The sequence below is a fragment of the Ostrea edulis genome, chromosome 5, assembly GCF_947568905.1.
Source record: "Ostrea edulis chromosome 5, xbOstEdul1.1, whole genome shotgun sequence".
In the NCBI taxonomy this organism is placed as follows: Eukaryota; Metazoa; Mollusca; class Bivalvia; order Ostreida; family Ostreidae; genus Ostrea; species Ostrea edulis.
The window spans coordinates 8930982-8954101 of NC_079168.1; the positions used below are offsets into that span (position 1 = coordinate 8930982).

General features: G+C 33.6%; 1 protein-coding gene across 2 annotated transcripts; it reads left to right on the forward strand.

Moving 5' to 3' along the window:
• The first annotated feature begins 765 nt into the window (after positions 1–765).
• On the forward strand, positions 766–22863 carry LOC125650040 (techylectin-like protein). Of its 2 annotated transcripts, none has more exons than XM_056167186.1 (5): positions 766–1356; positions 4626–4765; positions 5358–5454; positions 6471–6635; positions 21585–22863. In XM_056167186.1, exons 1-5 carry the CDS (start codon positions 813–815, stop codon positions 21836–21838), a joined length of 1200 nt encoding a protein of 399 aa, XP_056023161.1. In that variant the 5' UTR covers positions 766–812; the 3' UTR covers positions 21839–22863. The 2 variants fall into 2 exon arrangements, with proteins under 2 accessions (XP_056023161.1, XP_048733931.2); XM_048877974.2 differs by lacking the exon at positions 21585–22863 and adding an exon at positions 17374–17630.
• Positions 22864–23120: the final 257 nt, after the last annotated feature.

Here is a 23120-nt window from a genome sequence, read left to right on the forward strand (position 1 = left end):
CTTATTATATCAAATCCAACGTCCTTCTTAAATAGAATACTAACCCCCTACTGAATACAGACTCTGAAAAGCAATGAAAAGATTTCCCATGCCACCTAGCATTGTACATAAATTCGTTTTCTTTAATGTAATGAGTTTCCTGTAAGAAAATTATATCGTCTTCAGAGTCATTTATCCATGTATAGATCTTTTGTCTTCTTTTATGTAGTTATTCAATTTACAAATGATCATCTGATTAAAATTAACCATGAAAATACTTATGTCATCAGTTTTCGTCAGATAGCGATCGCAAGATAAACAAATATTTGTTTGATTTGGACTCTTTGTATTGTAAACAAGTTAATTAGATATAGATATACAGACACAGAATTGATAAGTTTATGCTGTTTGTTGTAAGAAGAAAAGATACGGATGGTGTGAACTTTCTGCGATTGCATGATATCCTAATTAACCATGTCCAACATACGTCAGACAACGAGGTAAAATTACGTTCATCAATGCATCTGAAATCTTGCAATTGTTAATTTAGGACCGTTATCACAATACAGAGATAGGGAATTAGTTTCTTAATTATACTTCTAAAATACTATCTTCGAAATGGCGCCTTTGCATACAGCATGTTAATTTATATATGATTCCAAGGTGCCAAAAATATATTAGATATGTAGTGTATCGTGTATCATTGCTTTAGACATTTGATTGGTTGATTGAAAACACTGCTTTTCTTCTTGATCGGTATATAAGCGGTTGTGTTTTTTTACAATTCGGAAAACATTTGTTCATAGTGCTGCGAGACAAAATTTCTATTTGCAATGATGAAGGGTTTCGTGGTTGGTTGTTTTCTCATTCTAAATGGAGTAATTGGTCTTCAGTCGCTCGTAGACGTCAAAGTCGATGAAAAACCTGAATTATCCTCTGTAACAACATCCAATAAAGTTTCAAGCGTTTTACGTGACATATTAAACCAGGAGAGCCTGGTCAGGTTTTCTATGGTACAAAAAATCCAAGGTTTAGCAATGGATGCCATAGACAATAAAAACAATAGTCAAGCCATGAAAAGGAAGATTAGTGACATAGAGGTGGAGAATTCGAAATTCAAAGAAGAATTAAGGACTATCAATGAAACAAACCAAAACCTAGAGGAAGAAAACGTTAAGCTGAATGAACAAATAGCGGTATTGAACAGGACGTTGAAAAACACAGTGACTGAAGAACAGTTTGATGTCTTTAAGAAGGATTTCAATCTGCGTCTACAGATGATTGATACAAATTTACAGAACTTTACTCTATCAATTAACACAACAGTGGAAAATTTAATTACAGAACAAAGAAATGCATCCAAAGATCCCTCAAGAGGTACAGTGTGAATATTTCTGTTTGTAGTAGGTTATGCTTATAATGAATTTGTAAAAAAAAATTGTACGTGATTCATGTAAGAGAAATCGATTATAACGAATGAAAGATATTCTAGGGAATTTTGTATAAACAAGATGTGTTGTATTACTAAGATATACAACTGCACTAACAGAAACTTACTATAATAGTACAGTATAGTGAACATTTTAAGGTATTACTAATCAGATACATGTACATAAAACTTTTCCTAAAGTACAATATTTTTAAACCTTAAATACTGTCCACGAAGTAAAAGAAATCTATATCATCTTTTTTCCACATAGTTTCAAATATAGGGTATAAGACCCCAGTTAGAAGAATGTGAAATAAACTTTTCATGACAAGAATGTGTCCTATGTAAAAATTATCTATCGAAATTTTACAAAGATTAAGAATACTTTTTATAAAGCTGCCCTATTTGTTACTAAATCTCAACAAAATATGTTTTAATTGATATACTTGTGTATACCGCGAAGTACAATATAACATACATGGATCGTTAATAGCAAATCTTAAACGTAAACATGCTACATATTAAGATCTCTAAAAAGGAAATGTACGGTTCAAATTTTGATTTTCTGTATAAAAACTTTGATACTTTGATTTGCATTAGTACAAACTTTGATAATACGGTTAAATGTATCAAAAGGTTCAATTGATAGTTTGATTTACTCTATATTTTTGTTATAATTAGCTATAATAAACTAATTCAAACAGTAATTAATATTTCTTTGATTACGTCAAGAAATCCGGTGAGGAATAGAACTTTATAAGGAATCAGTGGGATTAGAAAGCCCAATTAGGTTTTCACAAGGTGTAGAAATTTTACTTAAGAAGTATATGAAATTAAAGCAGAAAAAATACTTTTAGAAAATGCCTCTTTTTTGTAATTCTTATGCCTTGATGTCATAATATTTAACAAAGATAGTTCTAGACGATGATGGATTGAACTTCTACGCAAATATTAGATCATAAACATAGTAAAACTGTTAGTGTCGTAACATATTGTAAAAGCTGGAGCTTTTAACTCATTAGACAGCTTTGAGATTGAAACACCCACATGAGAAAAACTCTGAAATTCTTCTGAACGCTTTTTGTTGCTGAATGTTGATTGAATTATCTACCGAAATAAAAACAAGAGGCCTAAGGGCCACAGCGATCACCTGAGTCACCTTGGCTCATATTCAAAGATTTTTCATATATATTTGTATGCAAAACTTTGATCCCCCCTTGTGATCCCATCCTACCCCTGGGGGCCATGATTTTAACAAACTGAAATATGTCAGAAAGCTTTCATGTAAATATAAGCTTTTCTGGCTCAGTGGTTCATGAGAAGAAGATTTTTAAAGATGTACCTTATATATTTGTATGTAAAAGTTTGGTCTCCTATTGTGGCCCCATCTAACCCCCGGGGGCCACGATTTGAATAACGTTGCATCTGCACTATGTCAGGAAGCTTTCATGTAAATTTCAGCCTTTATGGCCCAGTGGTTCTTGAGAAGATTTTTAAATCACCCCATCCTATTTTTTGCATTTTTGTGAGTATCTCTCCTTTGAAAGGGACACGGCCCTTGATTTGAACAAACTTGAAATCCCTTCACCCAAGGATGCTTTGTGGCAAGTTTGGTTGAAACTGGCCCAGCGGTTCTGAAGAAGAAGTCGAAAATGTGAACAGTTTACGCCGCAGACGACAAACAACAGACAAATTTTGGTCAGAAAAGCTCATTTGAGCCTTTGGCCCAGGTGAGCTAAAACCGCTTAAGTGAACATGTCGTTTATTATAATGAAACAAATGATGTAAGAAACCACATATACAAAATTTCGTGGATGTGACAACTGAATACAAACAACTCGTTACTAATGATCTTTAAATGAGCAATTAAATATGTAAATTACAATTAAATATGTAAATTACTAAAGCTAATCCCAACCAATATATAAAGAAAAGCACTAATGATATCAAAGAGAAGGCGTACAAAATATTACAAAGTAATGAAACATGCACAAAACTGTATGTAAATGATGAAAAACAAACTTCCACGGCAGGGCAATTTATAGATAATTATAAACATTATAGAAAAAAATAACATTAGAGTCAATTTCAGAAATAATCATACAAATTTAACAGACATATAGGCATACATGGCGTAAAAGTTTTATCTATCAATGGTATCCACAATCACACAATCGCTACTCTTAAAAAAATGTGTATGAAATCACTCCCCATCCCTCCGTTAACAGTCTTTTTAAAATATTCTAAGAAGCAAAAATACGTTGTATCTATTTTTAACAATATATCTGTACCACGACTGTCTTGTTTATTTTAAACATTTCTTATTACACTTGGATCAGAAACGTGGGTACTTAAAATCGACTTCTTCACAACTTATGAAATCTTTCGCCAAAATCATTACCCGAATTTCAATGGTTATAATGTCCAACTACATACTCCATGGAGAAACTTTTCATCAAGAAATCCAAAATAATTTGCACCGATTGATAATAGTCAGACCGAACTAAACGACTACATTAACCTCACACGTCGGTGTCTTGAAAATTGGTAAACACCATCACTAAAAATAGAAAAGGTAATGAAAAAAGAAAACAATTTTGAAGCCAAAATCATTTTCCCCGTGATTTTGACAATGATGATTTTAAGAAGTTGGTATTAGCGAACTTTTGGTATATATATTATAGGTTTAAGTCTTTGGTAAAAATTTTCCTGTATGTTTTCCTTAGCATTACGTATTTACATCTTTTTTGTTGGTTTTGTTGTTTGATACACAATAAAAGGTATAGTTTAAACTTGGTTTATTTTTTCTTATTCCTGTAGCATAACTTTACAAAACTTTACCTGAAAAAAAGCAGGAGAATGTTCTTTGGTCCGTTGTAATCATAACACAATACTTGTATGACATTTGTATCATCTTTCTTTGAAGTTGATTTTCTTTCATTATTTGTTGTTAATTGTTCACATGAAAATGAAGCAACTTGACATTATTCAATTAATAGAATTATATTTTAATTGTATTTTAAAGGCTTATTCTCATTCAAACTCATTATACGATGCCTTTCCATCCTTACAAATTCAGCTTATTTGAAAACACCTCCCAAAGAAAAAAGAAATTAATACATGCTGATTGAATATTACATCTTATGCTGACGCATTGGTAGAAAGAAATAAAATAATAATTAACATACCAAATATTCCCGATAATTTTCTTTTATAGTTTACTATTATGATTGTGAGGAAATTCTGGAAAAAATTCCTAACCTTCTTGGGATTGATGGTGTATACATTATAGTTCCCGACCATATAACTCCAGTCCAAGTCTACTGTGACATGACCACAGACGGAGGAGGATGGACGGTATGGATAAGTTTGTTTTTGAACACGAATATCTAAATCGAGTATTGAATACATGAATATATAGTATAGAAAATGTATAACTACATGGTCTATTCCTCTATCTCTAGTTTCAAATGCCAATTTTTGTAGTATCATCTTCACATTTACATATCCTGGTCACTGGTCGATGAAACTGAGTGGTTATAGATTTCGTCACATGACGGGGATGGGGGTGGGGTGGATAGGTGAGATTCGTAAGTTCGAACCCCGCTCATGCTATACGGCCACACCCAAAGCGGTAAAAACTTTTATAAGTTTTTTTCATTAAACGCTCGGCATTTAGAAGTGAGTGTTGCGAGTTATTTGGACACAACCTTATAAAGGGAGGTTTCGGGGCCCTGAGCGCCAAGCAAAGGTTTCACTTGGTTGTACTTCACCTACAGCTGGTGACGTTCGAATAAGAGCGACAATTTATCGAAGGGTCACAAAGCAAACTCACAAAAAACCCTTATACTGGACAGATGTATAATAACGAATTCCAGTAAATTTGTACACATACATGTATATAAAAAAATCACAATGAAAAAAATATTTAATTTGAATATACGTGTAGGTAATACAAAGACGATTTGGCGGGAAAACAGATTTTCATCGAGAATGGAATGATTATAAGAAAGGATTCGGAGACCCTGGCAGAGAATATTGGCTAGGTAAATATAGACGATCATTGATCAATATCATTAACGTGATAATTGGGTATTCATTGATCTATTGCTTTGGATTGGAAGATATACTGTATAATTATGTTGAAAGACGTCGATTCCAATGTTAAGAGAGTACATGTAATGCTTTCTTAATGGAATAATGAATTATATATATATATATATATATTAGAAGTTGATTCGATACAGTTGTAAATAAGTAATGAAAATCAGAATGCCACATTCCATAAAAACAATCATTCACTTACTCCATGTCTACATGGTTCATCAAGCAGTTCAAATATACAAAAATCGATTATCAACGTCTTTGTTATGACGTCAATTAAACGATTTCTTTATGACGTCATAATAACGTTAACCGGAGCGTTTGGTAATTTTCTGTAATTCCCAAATATTTTGTTAAAATATTATGTTAAATTGTAGTTCAATTGTTCAAATAATTATTATCTGTTAAGGCTTGGATTAAAAAGTATAATAAAATAGTCCTATTTGGCTTTGCGAGTTATTTCATTTTCAGTTCACATTTCAAAGAACGGGAACACTTTAAATTTACCACCCCGCATTCCACAAAATGTTCACTACACTAGGATCTTTAATTTGTTGTTTATGCACCCCCACTCGCGCATTAAGTTTGTTAGTTTGTCCTCTGTAGTTTTATCCACAAGTTGGGAAAGTGGCACAGTAAAAAAGATTCTCAGATTTCCAATTCATGATGGAATTGATATATATATATATATATATATATATATATATATATATATATATATATATATATATATATATATGATATATCCAACGATGACTTACACATGATCCACATTTAATTAAGTACACTTAGCGCTTTCGCCGTGTAGTTCGGCTTTTCAGAGTGTAATATATATACATGTATATATATAATGCATAATGTAGGACACACACACAAATGAAAAGGATTTTTTTATATCAATCATTTTTATTAAGAGATAGATAAATATAATTTTTTTGAGTTAATGACATTTTTTAAGGAAATGATCATATCCATACCTTGACCAGCGGAAGAAACCAGGAACTGCGTATTGACATGGGGAAATTCACTGGATCCATGGTGTATGCTCGGTACTCACATTTCTCTGTTGGGAGTGAATCTTCTAAATATAGACTGTCCATCAGTGGCTACAGCGGAGATGCAGGTATAGCGTTTGTTTTGCTTTGCTCCTAATAAGGAATATTTCGGATGGTTAGTTTTTGAAAATTACTTTATGATTTCCGAGTGGTATGATGAGATGAAAACTTCAAAGGATGAGGTGAAATAACTATATGCTAATGGCCTTCAATATATTTATAATATATGAAATTAAATTTTCTGGTTTTATGTTGAAATAAACATAATTCAACTCATTAACATTTGTACTTATGGTTTAAATGTTGCACGGCACATAAAGTAGCTAGAAACGGAATATAACTCTAGTTGAAACTTGGTGTTTCCTCATTACTCTAGTTGAAGCTTAGTGTTTCCTCATTACTCTAGTTGAAGCTTAGTGTTTCCTCATTACTCTAGTTGAAGCTTGGTGTTTCCTTATTAGCTGAAATTCCCATAGGCATTTGACCCCGCCCATACTTTTAAAGATTTGGAAATGAATGGGCGCAAGTAGGCGCAGTTAAATTATTTAAACTGTGTTTGCATATCATTAAAAATTTTCTAATTTCGTATAACGATAATTGTACCCCATAGCGATACTTTTTTTTTTTTTAGAATAGCAAACAATTTACTAGAACCTCTCAATTATCGAACCCTGTTTGAACTCACTGACCTACAGTGTACTGGAATAGTTCGCTCTATACAAAAGAGGATATCACGTGCAAAGGGTCCAGCTTAATTCCCTTTGCAAATGCGTATTTTCCTTTGCAACAAACAAATTGGTAGAAACGAAATGGAGAGAAGAAAAGAGGGCAGTAAACAACACGGAATTCTTAATAAACAGTGAAATAAATCAGAACCAAAACTCAGCGTCTCGGCGAGGCATTCATTTTCCCATTTATAGGAAACATTTAGGGTTGCAAATATCAAATAGTAAAAATTATATTGAAGTAAAACGACATTGAATGCTGAATCGAGTAGAATACATAGGTTGATGTGTTTTAATGCAGAATAAGCGTAGAATTAAAAAAATAATTGTGAAACAAATCTCATAGAATACAACATTACTTTATATTCAAACACCATATTTTGTATGAAAATGACAAAAAAGATTGTCTAACGTTCAAGATAAATTGGTATAGGAAACATTTGCAAATGCAAATGGCGGTTTAAGTCTTTTCTTCCCATGCAAAATGATTTGTGGAAAACGATACAGAATTTATCCGTAACCTGATTACGAAATCTGAAAGAAATATAGTACAACGTAAATCATAAGTTGCTATAGACCGATTTAAACAGTCTAATTATTTGTTATATGTGAGTTTGAAAAGGTATTTTATTCAGTTATTTTGATTGAAAGTTATCTTTTCTTTATTACTCGGATCCGGTGGTAAGATTTTATCTGTTTCAGAAAAGAGCTGTGCGAGTAGGATCAACTTTACAGAAGTCATATCCAAGTCAAGTTTAAGGAAAAGTACATTAGTATACAAACAATGATACTCTTATTCATGGCTCACAGTATATCGACAAACAATACACACACACACAAGCACACACACACACACACACACACACACACACACACACACACACACACACACACACACACTATACTTTGATTGTAGGATACAAATGTACATGTGAATTCAAATAGTTAGGAGAGGGACCGTATGTTTATGTCATCCGACTTCGATTTTCACACACTGATTATCATTATTTTCAACATTCATCTTTAGTTTGAAGGGGGGGGGGGTTGTTGTTGAAGAAAACCATGTTAATTTAGTTTTTTTGGTCAGACATTGAACTTTTGATCACACCCTTGAAAGGGACTGATTCACGAACCCCCCCCCCCCCCCCAATTTGTTTTTAAAGCAATACAAGCTGTAACTGACGGAAAATAAATTAAAAACTAAAAGAACAAATAGTCAACATATATGTGATTGAATATATATAACTTAATAGAATCAGAGTGCATCTGAAGCAATAAACCCGTCAAATCAGCAGAAAATATAGATTCATGAATCATTGTCATCCTGTCAGTAATTCCTGCTCGTAACCTCCGATGTGCATTGACCTTGGAGGTCACCAGTTCGGAAGAAGCGAAAGAGAGGCACTGAGCACGTGCTAGATTTGTAAACAGTTTAACATGCAAATTTTATAGAAAATTCACAATCAAAATTTCATTTGAGTGGCACATTTGCGTAATTATTACCTTTTTACATTTGCATAGTATTTCTAGTCATTCATGAAACAACGTAATATTTTAAAGCAAACGACACGTGTAGTTACTCGCGCCAGTTTCCGTCTTTGTATGGCCTCGGTCTCAGCAACCCGATTATGTTCGGCAATCATCGTTCCCATGTCCGTGTAAACGACACAATGGCGGTTTATACGAAGTGCTCATTGTAGGTGTGCTCTCAAACAATATTCCCTTCTTTATTTTGCAGAATGTTTTGTTTAGATCTTGGGGATTATATTAGTTAAATCGGTAGGTGTTATTTGGTGAATAATTGGATAGTTGAAAAAATACCGTCAGTTACAGCTTGTATTGCTTTAACTTTAAATGATCAACATCTACAGGTCTAATATGCTTAAAAGGTTTCACAAAAAATCAAGGTTATATAATTATCATGACAGAAGCTCATTATAGAGAGTTTGTTATTTGTTTTGAAAACAAAGAATGGGGTGTGTTATTAGTTGCGAAGTTTTCAAAATAAATGGATATCGATCCAAGTTTATCACACACACACACACACACACACACACACACACACACATAGTTTGTAAAAAGAATTTAGTATTTGATACAGCAGTAATTACAGCCAATAATAAGTCAAGAAACACAAAACTCGAATAACATTTCACTGATAGCGCTTTCGGCTTTTTCAGACAGTTATGAAATAATATTGCTAAGTAACGTCAACATATCCCGACGTAAGTAATTGTCCTTTGTGACGTCATAATAAATTCACTGGTAGCGGTATAATACACACATTATTAGACAATACTTGGAAATCAATTACAGAGTTCAGTTAAATGTAGTTTCAATTTTACACAGTTATTTTCTATTAAGTTTGGGATTAAACAATTTTATAAAGTGTTCCTCCTTTGTATAACTCTGGAAATTTCGCAGTCATTATACATTTTATAAAATGGAAATATGTTGAAATCTCCATGACCACAATTGGCAAAATGTTCGGAACATGGCGAATTTCTGATACTTGGATCGCGAATTTGCTGCTTGTGGGCGCGTACACGGGCGTTCAGTTTGCTGGTTTGTCCGAGGTAGTTTTCATTACAGGTAGGGCAGGTCATACAATATATTAAATTTTCGGATTTGCATGTCATGTTAGAATTTGGTGTTAATATTTTGCCGCATTTAAGAATTTTTTCTCTGCCTTCCTCTAGATGATTACATGTACCGCAACGTGAATCCCCACATTTTTGCACGGATTTGGAATTTTCCGTAGTAAATCGGGCGCGCGTTAGAATCCTCTTCAGATTAGGAGCCTGTCTTCTGCTGTTTTTTATTTGGGATTCTTTTATCAGGTTTTTGAGATTTTGGGATTGTTCATATATAGGAAAAAATCTTCTAACTGTTCCAAAATTATTGTGGTTGCGTGGGTTATGCGTAATTACAAATGGAATATCGTTGTTTACATCGTTTTCTTCGTGTCGGGAGTTTCTTAAGATAGATATAGGTGTGTTCCGTGCTTTGGTAATTCCGTCATTAATGAGGTTTTCCGGATAATGTTGTCGCCGAAGGTATGCTTTCAATTCCTCCAGTCTTTTTTACCGTAATGAAGTATCCGTAATTATTGTACATATCCGTCTAGCCATGTTGTATGGAATGTTACGTTTAGTATGGGAAGGATGGCATGAATGGAAATCCAGATATTGATGTGAATCTGTTTCTTTGCAATAAAAATTGGTGATTATATTGGAATCATCCTTAATGATTCGGAGATCCTAAAATGGCAGTTCTTTATCACTCACATCCATAGTAAATTGAATTGATTGATGTAATTGATTGATTTCAGCACGAAAGTTTTGTAAATCATCTGTAGTTTTATTCCAAAAGATGAAAATATCATCGAGGTATATTTTCCAATTGTGTCGAATATATTGTGCAAAATTTGCATAAAAAATCTCAGGAAGTTTATTCTGTAGTTTTTCTTCCAAGTAACCCATTACTAAGGTTGCATAGGTAAAAGCCACCTTTGTCCCATGGCCGTGCCTTTAATTTGAAGATAGAATTGATCATCAAATTGAAAGTGGTTATTTTCTAAAACTACTTGAAGAGCTTTAAGTATAAAATCTTTAGAAAATCTTTCGTTAATTTCTGTTGGATATTTCTCAATCCAAAATTTCACAACTTCCAGTCCCAAGTCATGTGGTATGTTGGTGTAAAGACTGGTAACATCAAAACTAACCAAAAGCGTGTCTTCCTGTACTTTTTCTGGAATGTAATTGAGAAAATCCAAATCATCACGGATGAAACTGGGTACCGTTTTGCATAGTGGTTTAAGAATGAAGTCAAATAGATTGCTTAATCTTTGAGTGCTTGAGGAAGGTCCTGCTACTATTGGTCGGAGTTTTAAATCCGAGGGTTTGGAAATTTTTATGTAAGTACTCTGGCTCCCTTGTATATATTCCTGAATTTCCTTTGATTTATGAATTTTTGGTAGGCCGTAGAAATCATTTAATTTTACATGTTACACGCTTTTTCATTGGTTGAAAAATTATTGGAATATTGTATCCATCGAAAAAAAAATGGCCGGAACTACTTTCTATTGGAATGTTGGGGATTCCTCTGTATGCTTCGTATTTATATATAAATTAGGGAATCCTGAAAAGAAAAACTTAACAATTCTATCGATCTATATAAATTTATTAAACAAAAACAAACAAATATAAATCATGATTAATTATGCAAAATTAATTAAACATGGCTATTTAAGGACCCCACTCCCCGATATAACACACGTCTGCTTCTGCCACAGGGGGTATACACCTGTATATATCACTCTGATCAATCATATAACGGCTTACTGATAGAAATTCAGAGGCTTGTGGCTTCTGCAATTCCGGGCTGAGAGTTAAATGTATTCAAGCGGGGATGACAATAGTCCAGTTTGCACCTTGCGACAACTTCCTTCGTGTCACGAACCCAAATACCAGAACACCGCACACTGCCTCAGAGATACTGCAATATCGTAGCCCTTTGAAACGACTATGGTTTCGAACTTCGGCATAATATGTTCTTCCATAATCCTGCCAGGCACGGCAAATATCAAAATCATAAAAAAGCCAGGAAAACGTCAGCTATTTCGGACTAAACATGTTTATGAGTGGGCACCGAAATGAGGCTTCCGTAAGACGTTACAACAGCTGTGACGCCTTAGGAATTCACTGATAAAACTCGAAAAACCCTCTGCAACACTCACTTGTCCATCTGGAAGCCGTGACAACCCTCAAGAGAACCCTACCTGGCATCCTACGTCTTGATTATGCACGTGTCCCACGCTTTCCGTCAGTACCGACATCGAACTTTGCACTTAATTCCAGTTCCACTCAACAAAATTCCTTCAATTTTTTCTCAACAGGACTTATCTCTAACTCATCCTTTTAAAACTGCATTCTTCAGTCCACAAGAAACCCGTTTCCTCAACAGTAAACAACAGTTCGTGGAGTGGTGAGTGGGAAGGTGGTATTAGGGCCAATGGCGACCATTGGCCCTAATACCACCTTTCCACTCACGGATTTTTCTTACGAGTCCTTACGGATCTCCGACTCGTAGTCAATCGCAAGCATTCGTAAATCACTCGTCGGTATCCGTTAATAACTCGTCACAACTCGCACACACTCGTAAGGATCCGTGAAAGTAGGGGCAAATTTTTTGACATGTCAAAAAATTTTTCACGATTGTCCACGGATTTCATTTTCCGTAAATAACCCGTAAATAACTTGTAACAATCCGTAAGTATCGTAAACTGGTCGCAAGAACACGTAAACTGCTCGTAAAAATCCTTAAAATACTCGTAAAAAGTTTTTTTTACGAATCTTTGCGGTTAGTTTACGATATGTTACGGATAGTTTACGAGTTGTTTACGAATTATTACGAATGCCTAAGTGATATTTACGATTTCATTCACATCGGGTTACAATCGCTTTACGGACTGTTCAGAGTTATTACGAGCACTTTACGTATAGACACGATTACTTTACGAGTACATACTTACACTTTACGATTAAGGAAAGGTATAAAAGACGCAAAATCTGACAATTTCTTTCAGTTGCTATCAAGACATCAAAGAAGTTACACATCTTGCATACAATATACATACATACATGCTGTTACAAGTAATGTCAGTTGTCGAATGATGATACAAAGCGAACACTTTTGAGTCAAAAACGTAAACAATCGTAACTAACTCCTAACTATTCGTAACAGCACGTTATATCAACACGTTAACATGTCGTGATTTACACGTAAAAGCTAAGCTAAATCGTAAATTTCCGTAATATACTCGTAACAATCCATAAAAAGCTCGTAAAATGTCGTAAATTGCTCGTATTTATCCGTGTTCACTCGGAACAAATGGTAAATGTGTGCCGTAAATGCATCGCAAGAACTCGTAATAGACCGTAAATGGCCCGTTAATACTCTTAAAACGTTCTTAAATAGCTCTTTAAAGTGTCTAAATCGTAACAATCCGTGTACTTTTACGGATTTGTGGAATACGTAAGGATCCGTAAGAAAAATCCGTGAGTGTGAAGTTTTTATGATTTTAAAGTTGTGTATTCACAAATTACTACGCCCATCTCAAAATGACATAAAATGTAGTCCAAGAATAACTCGTTAATTCAACTCAACTCGAATAATGTTTTATCATATACACTTAATGTTTTAAAATATTAAATGATAAGGAATGAATTTATTATTTTTTCGTTGGATGGAGGAATTCCACGAAAAAAAAAAAAGACGGAAAACTGCATCATTGCGCGTAGCGCATGATGCAAAAGTGGAATTCCTTAAATCAAGAAAAAAGGCCAGATGAAAGGTTTGTGGTTTAAACTTTTAAACGAAAGAAAGAAAGCTTAATGGAACGCTCTTAAGAATGCCGAAAGCGTTAACAGTGAAATGTTATTCGAGTTTTGTGATTCTTGACTTTTATTATTATATTATTTATTATTATATATATATATTTAAAAAAAATAAAAAATATACTATATATATATATATATATATATATATATTGGGATAAATCTCCGATATAATCTTCTAGAGTGCTCGACGTGGCCTCACGGAGCTACATAAATTGACGATCAGATGGAGTTCAATCACATAACATTTATTTCTCTACAGGCTGTTTCGTAAGGGGATGGTTTCCCCTCACTCGTCGGGAGAAAAATGACATCTAACGAAAAACATCCGCGTGGCTGAGAATATGTTACACAGAAACATACTGGATAGTTGCTAAGCATGATTACACACAGGATTGAGTAAATAGAAATTTATGGGAATGACGGCAAGTGCTGACAAGTTCTGAACGCTTATTCAATGAAGATTTTTCGGGATGACATATTATAAAGAATTTCTCTAGAATACAAAGGTTGCACTTTTTTGAAATGTTTGAGTATGATGATGTTTTTCCTAAAATTTCCCACTTGATTTTGTAGTCAATATTTTTGTCTTTCAATGTCCATATGAATTTGCTGAGCTCGGTGGTATTCTTTTTCGTGGAATTACGGAATGAATGAGTGTGGTTGGCGTATCTTAATTTGAACTCGGTGTCTGCTAGTCCCACGTAGCTCTCTTCTTGTCCATTATCGGCTCTGACTCTAGCTAAATACACAATTCCGTGGGCGCGACATTCACCGTTGAGCGGGCATTGGTCTTTGTTTCGGCAATTACACCTGTTACATGTATCTCCGGTCTGGCGCACTTGTTTAATTGAAGCGTTATGCGAGTCAATTACATTTTGCATGGATGGCATACAACTGTATGATATTTTAATAGTGTTTCTGTTGATAATCGGGCGTAGAACATGGCCTATCGGGAAACACTCATCTATAATTTTGAGAAACTGTTTACCCAAGTTTGTTTTTACGTTACTATCATATGGGGGGTTAAACCATGTGATGTTACGGGAACGATTTCTTCTGCTGTTCTGTTTAGTTTTGGCTGATTCGTCGTATGTAAGCTTATATTTATAGCCGCTTTCATCAAGTGCTTTTTGGTATATGCCGGCGGCTTTGACGAATTCCTCTTTGTCCGATGAAATTGATGACAATCGGTGATTGATGCCTGATGGTATAGCTTTAAGTATGGAAGGCGGGTGGTTACTGCCGGAGTGTACGTAACGCGGAATGTTGCCGGGTTTCAAATACGGGGAATGTTTACTTGTATGTAAGTTCAACGTTACGTCCAAATAGTTGACCACCTTCTTGTTGGCATCTATAGTGATACGGAGACCATGATCCTCAAATATCTTGCACAGACGTTGTTTTATCTTCTCTGTGACTTGTGCGCTGCATTTCGTAACGCCTAGTCCGTCGTATATATATATATATATATATATATATATATATATATATATATATATATATTTCAATTATACTTTACGTAAAATGTGTCATTTAACTGAATGTACAAAATTGATATGCTTTAGATTACACAAAATTTACATTTCACTGGTTTCTTTGCAAAATGAAAAAATAGTCTCGAGTTTTTTAACAGAACACAGAGTTAAATATTGCTCTTATTCTTATTCTTGCATTCAGAAGGTCCACAATTGGGTTGTCAACATTAAATGAGTTATATTTTTAATTTTTAACATTAAAAGTGAAAAATACTTCTCGATAAAAACTCATCTTCGTTGCTTCATACAAACGTATCAATAGATATTTCGGAAAGCACGGGTAAATGTTTGGCGGGCTTATTTCTTGAACAATTGCCCATTACTTATCCTTGATATGACAATATACATGTACATTCCAATCATGCGCGTCTTTATTCACGTGTAAACAAGCAAATAATAGAACGGGGTAGATGTGCACACGTTAAAAAACCGCTAAGCAATTATTAACAAACAATATTGGTATGTTCATTTTAATTTATTTTAGTTGAAAATATAGTTTGTCTTACTTCTCAATTCATATTGTATAGGAAAAAATTACGATGCAAAGATGACGAACAGTGAGTGATCAATCTCATAACTCTTATAAACAATACAAAATAGAGAGTTGGGCAAATTTATTTTCACCTCATACATCATATAATGATTGATCATTTTTGTAATCTCATGCAATTGAAGTTGGTGGATTTTTTAAATTTAATTCTGTAAATGTATTTTATCTTTGAAAGCAATTGATATAAATGTTCGTTATTTTCCGGAATTAAATGAAATTTATTTTTTTCCCATTTCTATGTATCAAACTAAATTATGTGATTCAAAAAGAATTTTCACATTTTTTGTTTTGTTTGAAAGTAATGCTATAGAACTTTTTCATCCGTAAAATGATGTTAAAAAATATGTGATGATCTTACGACAACCCCAAGACCATCGAAAGTCCAACTTTATTAAGAGAATTCTAAGACATCTTTGATTTACAATTTACGAATGTCCTAAGATAGCACTAAGGTTAGTCGTAAAATATGTCTTAGGATCAATCTTAGCATACTTTCGAAAATCAGGCCCCATGCTTAGCTTTCATTTGCTAAAATGCATCACGTGTCAAACACAATTTACAAAGACCAAATAGATAATGTCAAGTGATTTGTAAACGAGGAATGGTAGGTATATATTCATATTCCTAAACTGAATGATGTTCCGCCCACCTTGTTTATCATTGACAAAACTGCTTGTTATCATAGTCAGTCGATTTTTCCACATTCCTTATGACAAACAAAAAGGGAACTATTAAAACTGTTCAGAAACCAAACCATCGTCTGTGTCGTCTATGTGTAAAATTTTAACTTTGAACAGTGAAATTTTGTCTTCAAGATCTTGTCATGTACCAAATGAAAGGTGAAGATAACGAACAGTGATCAATCTCATAACTCCTATAAGAAATACAAAATAGATAGTTTGGGCAAACACGGACCCCTGGACACACCAGAGGTGGAATCATGTACCTTTTGAGAATTAATGACATCGTCAAACTTTAAAACATAAAAAACTTAAGTATATTTCTTTCTAAAATTCAGGAGTTAGTCCCCCCTAACGTGTATATTTGTTAAATGTCCGAGTCACTTTGTATGCATTATACCCCCACCTCTATTTTGTGCTAATGAACATATATGTGCATATATTATTTATGTAAGTGTACCCTTGGCAATATTATTTATATAATTATATTTATGTACCTCATGAACCATTATGAATGGTTTGAGTGAATAAATGAATTTAAATTGAATAGCTTTTATCGACTACAGAAAAAGGGGCCTAATCCGATAGCTATTTCACCTCATCCTTTTGTCTGTTGATGTGTTGTTGCCAATTATTTACTCTTTATGTCAACAGGCAATATGAAAGAAATGTTTCAACATTGATTAAATTAAGAAAACACGCAACACATTCCAGAAAAGATTGCACAATACCGGTATTGTTGCATGTGTAGCAATAAGTTTGGTCAATCTAATGCATTTTTTATGTTGTGATGTTTATGCAGTTATATTCAGGTTACATTATTAACCCAACTAATTATTGAACTATCAGAAATGATAGATTAACATGCGAAATGTTTATTTTGATCAAATATTACCATAACTTTGAATATTTCAGGAGACAAGATGATAAAAGCTCATAACCTGAATGGTATGTCCTTCTCAACAAAGGATAGAGACAATGACCGGCATAGATTGAATTGTGCAGTGTCCGAACACACTGGTGGATGGTGGTACAATAACTGTACACACTCAGATCTCAACGGCGTTTATCAACCGTCAAATAAGAAAAATAGAAAGGGCCTATTCTGGGGACAGAGTAATGAAAACATGAAGACTACTAAAATGATGATCAGATCCAAGAAATGAGAGAAATATGTTTTCTATGAAATAAATCCACATTTCTTGAAAATAAGTGAAATGGAACATTGTTATTTTTGTATCCGTCCGTACAGTTCTACGTAATATGAATCCCTATCGTGGTCAGTCCCATCTTAATGCACAGAGAGCCATGTTTAGAACAAAGACCAAAACCCTCTTACTTGAAAATCTAAGAAACTGGGTTTAAATTAATGTCAAACTTGTAATCCCACTTCTCTGCGATATTAGACAAGTCTACAAATGAAAAGGTGAAGATAACGAATAGTGATCAATCTCATAAATCCTATAAAGAGAACAGAAGTGAGAGTAGGGTGAAAAAGGACCTTTGGAAATACTTTTCTTTGAAAGAAATAAACACTTTTTGGAAATAGGAGCATTCTTAATTTTCAAAAATATTTTCCCCGGTCCTACGTAAAATGACTCCCTATCGTTGTTCCATTTTATAATGATGCAAAAGAAAAACAGCGGCGGATTATTATATCGTAAACAAATGTATTTTTCTGTGTATATTTCACATGAAATCGCATTTTGAACTTTTGTTTTAGTTTTAAGATTTGTTGTCCAGCTCAAATATTAAAGACTTCTACAACTTAAAAAGGTGAAGATATAAAATATGAACTTCAATCTTTTACACCAGAATTTACTTTAATCATATACTAAATTGGTGACATAATTTACTATAATCTTACACTGAGTTTGTGACGGAATATACTATGATTACTTACTAAATTGGTGATAGAATTTACTATAATCATACACTTAATTTGTGACAGAATATACTATGATTATTTACTAAATTGGTAACAGAATTTACTATAATCTTACACTGAATTTGTGACAGAATATAGTATGATTATTTACTAAATTGGTGACATAATTTACTATAATCTTACACTGAATTTGTGACACAATATACTATGATTATTTACTACATTGGTGACATAATTTACTATAATCTTACACTGAATTTGTGACACAATATACTATGATTATTTACTACATTGGTGACATAATTTACTATAATCTTACACTGAATTTGTGACACAATATACTATGACTATTTACTACATTGGTGACAGAATTTACTATTATCATATGCTACATTGGTAACATGAAATTTCACTGTTGTGATACACCACAATGTCTAATTTTTGTTAACACTTTACCCATGAGTTAAAATGACAATTGTACAACACAAAATTCAATTATTCAAAAGTGAATATATCATGATATTTAAACTATGAATAAATTTAAGATTTAATTTTGGGATAAATGTAGTTTTATAAGAAATATCTGTGAAAATTACATTTATTCATAACATGACCCACAGTGCTGTAATTTTTAACACCCATCCCTCCCCTTTGGCTCCATGTGTAACCGTTATGTACATGTACAATATTTAAGAAATAAGGTATCATTTTAAACTATTTATCGGGATATAAATACGGGTTGGCCACATGATCAAATTCCATAAAGCCCGAAGGGCTAGGGTGTAGCAAACGAAATTTTAAACATACATTAGTAAGACATTGCAATTGTTTTACAGAAATGTTTTTATTTCTGATGAAACCCCACTGCTTGGAATGCAAATAAAATGAAATACATTTTGTGATGTTGATTTCATCTATCGATAAACTTCTTTAGTAAGCGAGAGCGATTGCTAGATGTGTATTGCCATAGTAAAAGTAGTACCTGTAACCTACTTTTAACAAATGTTCATACGCACAACTTCTGTGGACCCCGTATAGGTATTTATACAGTGCTAAATACGTATTGCTCGTCATAGTGTTATATAGGAGAAAAGTGTAAAAAAAAAATGTGAATATTTAAGAAATAAGGTATCATTTTGAAATATCTTTTGGGATATAAATACGGGTTGGTCACGTGATCAACCGAAGGACTTTATGGTTAATTTGATCACGTACCAACCCGTATTTATATCCCGATAGATATTTTAAAATGATACCCTATTACTTATATTTACATTTTTGATCGTTTTTATACAATTCACATACATGTAACGCTTCATTCAAAATGACGACAACACAAAACAAAGTTCCATCAAATGACGACAACACAAAACAAAGTTCTATCAAATGACGACAACACAAAACAAAGTTCCATCAAATGACGACAACACAAAACAAAGTTCCATCAAATGACGACAACACAAAACAAAGTTCCATCAAATGACGACAACACAAAACAAAGTTCCATCAAATGACGACAACACAAAACAAAGTTCCATCAAATGAAGAACTGTTTTAATCATTAAGACACTGAAAAGCAGTATATCAGCAAACACATATACATTAACTCAGGAATATGTAATTGAAAACTCTTCCTTGTGTCTAAATTGGCAACTTTAGAAAAACTGGTTAAAACGTACTGCGAAAGGGTGTGTGTGTGTGTGTGTGTGTGTGTGTGTGTGTGTATGTGTGTGTATGTGCGCGCGCAACGTTACAGTTTTGCTGCGTCCTTTCATTTTTGAAAGTTGAAGACCGACATCGAAAGATATTCTGTGGACATTAGGGAGTTAACAGAAGACTGAGGTGGAGGTTCATGAAGAACAGAGCGGCAGTCGTCAGGTGTCAGGAAATCATTTATAGACAGGAAAGAGGACGCAGATGAATCTCCTGACAGAACTGACATCGCAGAGGATGTGGAAGTGTACGAAGGTAAGGGAATTTGATTTGAATTTGCAGGCTAATTGTTGACAAACATGAGCTCACTGAACGCTTCTGTTGACTCGATAAATATCTGTCATAGGTTGTCAACGATGCCTCCCTTCGATGCCCCGACATAAAATGGCTGTGACACGCAGGCAGTGCGATGTGTAGAAAAAGTGAGTAGATAGTAATGATTAGCAAGATGGCTTTTACCAAAATTGTCATGACCCCTGGGGTAGGGGTTCTGGCCCCAAGGTGGGGCCAAACATCGTATACAGTGTTTATGTGTAAAACACTTTAAAATACTATTTTCTTTAGTGCTATTGATATATTCATATTCCTAAATTGAATGATGTCCTTTGTGTTTAGATCCGCCCACCCTGTTTATCATTATTCTTGAAAAAAAAGAAAGATTACAAACCATGACAAACTGCTTGTTATCATAATCAGTCGATTTTCCGCATTCCTTATGACAAAACAAAAAGGGAACTATTAAAACACTATTTAGAAATCATCGTCTATGTATAAAATTTTAACTTTGTACAGTGATTGTTTGGCTTCTAGATATTGTCATGTACCAAATACACTGAATTTAGAGAATTAATGACAACGTCAAACTTTAAAACATTAAAAATAAAACAACTAAGTATATTCATTTCTAAATATCAGGAGTTTCTCTGCTGTCCTCCCTAACGTGTATATTTATTAGATGTCCAAGTCCCTTTGTATGCATTATGACCCCACCTCTAATTTGTGCTAATGAACATATATGTACACATACTATTTATATACTCATACCCTTGGCAATATATAATTATAAAATTATATTTATGTACCTCCTGTACCATTGTGAATGGTTTGAGTGAATAAATGAATTTAAAATGAATTGTTTTATCGACCACAGCAAAAGGGGCCTAATCCGATAGCCATTTTACCTCATCCTGTTGTCTGTTGATGTGTTGTTGCCAATTATTTACTCTTTATGTCAACAGACTATATGAAAGAAATGTTTGAACATTGATCAAATGAACAAAACAAAAAAAAAAACAAAAAAAAAAAACACAACCCCCCACCCCATCCCCACACAAAAACCCCGGTATTATTGTATGTGTATCAATATAAAAATGCATTTTTTTTTTGTGTCGTGAGGGAGTTCATTGCAGTTATATTCAGGTTACATTATATTAATACCCAACTAATTATTGAACTCTCTGAACTGCTAAATTAACATGTGAATGTTTATTTTGATAAAATATTACTATAAGTTTGAATGTTTCAGGAGACAAGATGATAAAAGCTTATAACCTGAATGGTATGTACTTCACAACAAAAGACAGAGACAATGACAGTAATGGAAATTATAATTGTGCTGTGAAATATCACTTTGGCGCATGGTGGTTCAAGAACTGTGCATGGTCAGATCTCAATGGCGTTTATCAACTGTCAAATAAGAATAATAGAGCGGGTCTGTTCTGGGGACAGAGTTTTGAAAACATGAAGTCTACTAAGATGATGATCAGATCCAAGAAATGAGAAAAAATATAATTCCTTTGAAAGAAATACACACTTATTGGAAATAGGAGCATTCTTATTTTTCAAAAATATTTTTCCAGTCCTACGTAAAATGACTCCCTATCGTTGTCCCAGTTTATAATGATGCAAAACAAAAACAGCGGCGAATTATTATATCGTAAACAAATGAATTTTTCTCTGTACATTTTATATGAAATCACATTTTGAACTTTTGTTTTAGGTTTAACATTTGTTGTCTAGCTCAAATTTGGCTTGGCAACCTGAGAAAATTTTTATCAAACATTTCAGTAACTTAAGAAGTATGAGTATTTACGATATGAAATATGAACTTCAATTTTGACATCAGAATTTACTAAAACCATATACTAAATTGGTGAAAGAATTTACTATAATCATATAGTAAATTGGTGACAGAATTTAACATAATAATCATACAATGCATATCAAATTGGTAACATGACATTTCACTGTTGTAATTTACCAGAATCCCCAATTTTTTGTTAACACTTTACCCACGCGTTAAATGGCAATTGCACTACACTAAATTCAATTATTCAGAAGTAAATTTCTTTTATTATATTTGAAATAGAAATGAATTCAGGATTTAATTTTAGGGGAAAATGTAGTTTTATATGAAATATCTGTGAAAATGAAATTTATTCATATGACGACCGTTAGTGTTACATGTAGTTGCATTTATAACATTCATCCCGGCTCCATGTGTAACCGTTATAATATTCATAACTATTTTCACTCTACTCTTTTGGCAGCGGATTAAGATTTTCTTATGCATCAGAAATCATTGCTATAAAAGTGTAAACACCGCCCTAGAGGTGGGATCAGGTGTCTGAGGCAGGGGCGGATACAGGAATCGTGGTTACGGGGGGCGCCACTTTATGAGGCAGTGGGTCCAGGGCGAAGTCCTGGTGGGGGTCCAGGGGGCGAAGCCCTCTGGAAACTCCTGGATTTTACATATTTTATGGGGCTTGAAAAATTAAGTTCTCCCAATAAAGTAATTCAAGAAATCAAAGGAATTTGTCATTTATTTCTCCGGGAGTGGAATGAATTATTCCTTCTTTTATCGTTTAGTACATTTTCCGAAACAAGATACCGCGATTTACCTTGAATTTGAAATGTTTAGGGGGGGGGGGACGCCGGCTGCGCACCCCTCTAAATGCGCCACTGCAGGAGGATAACACATTGCTCTCGAAAATACCAAGAGATTTAAGAGAGCTTTTGAACCTTCCGATTAAAATAGGTATATGCATGGAATAATATGGAC

Coding starts and splice junctions, on each gene's coding strand:
- LOC125650040 (XM_056167186.1), top strand. CDS start 813: ATGATGAAGGGTTTCGTGGTTGGTTGTTTTCTCATTCTAAATGGAGTA. Junction 1,357..4,625: donor ATCCAAAGATCCCTCAAGAG/GTACAGTGTGAA, acceptor TTTCTTTTATAG/TTTACTATTATGATTGTGAG. Junction 5,455..6,470: donor TGGCAGAGAATATTGGCTAG/GTAAATATAGAC, acceptor ACATTTTTTAAG/GAAATGATCATATCCATACC.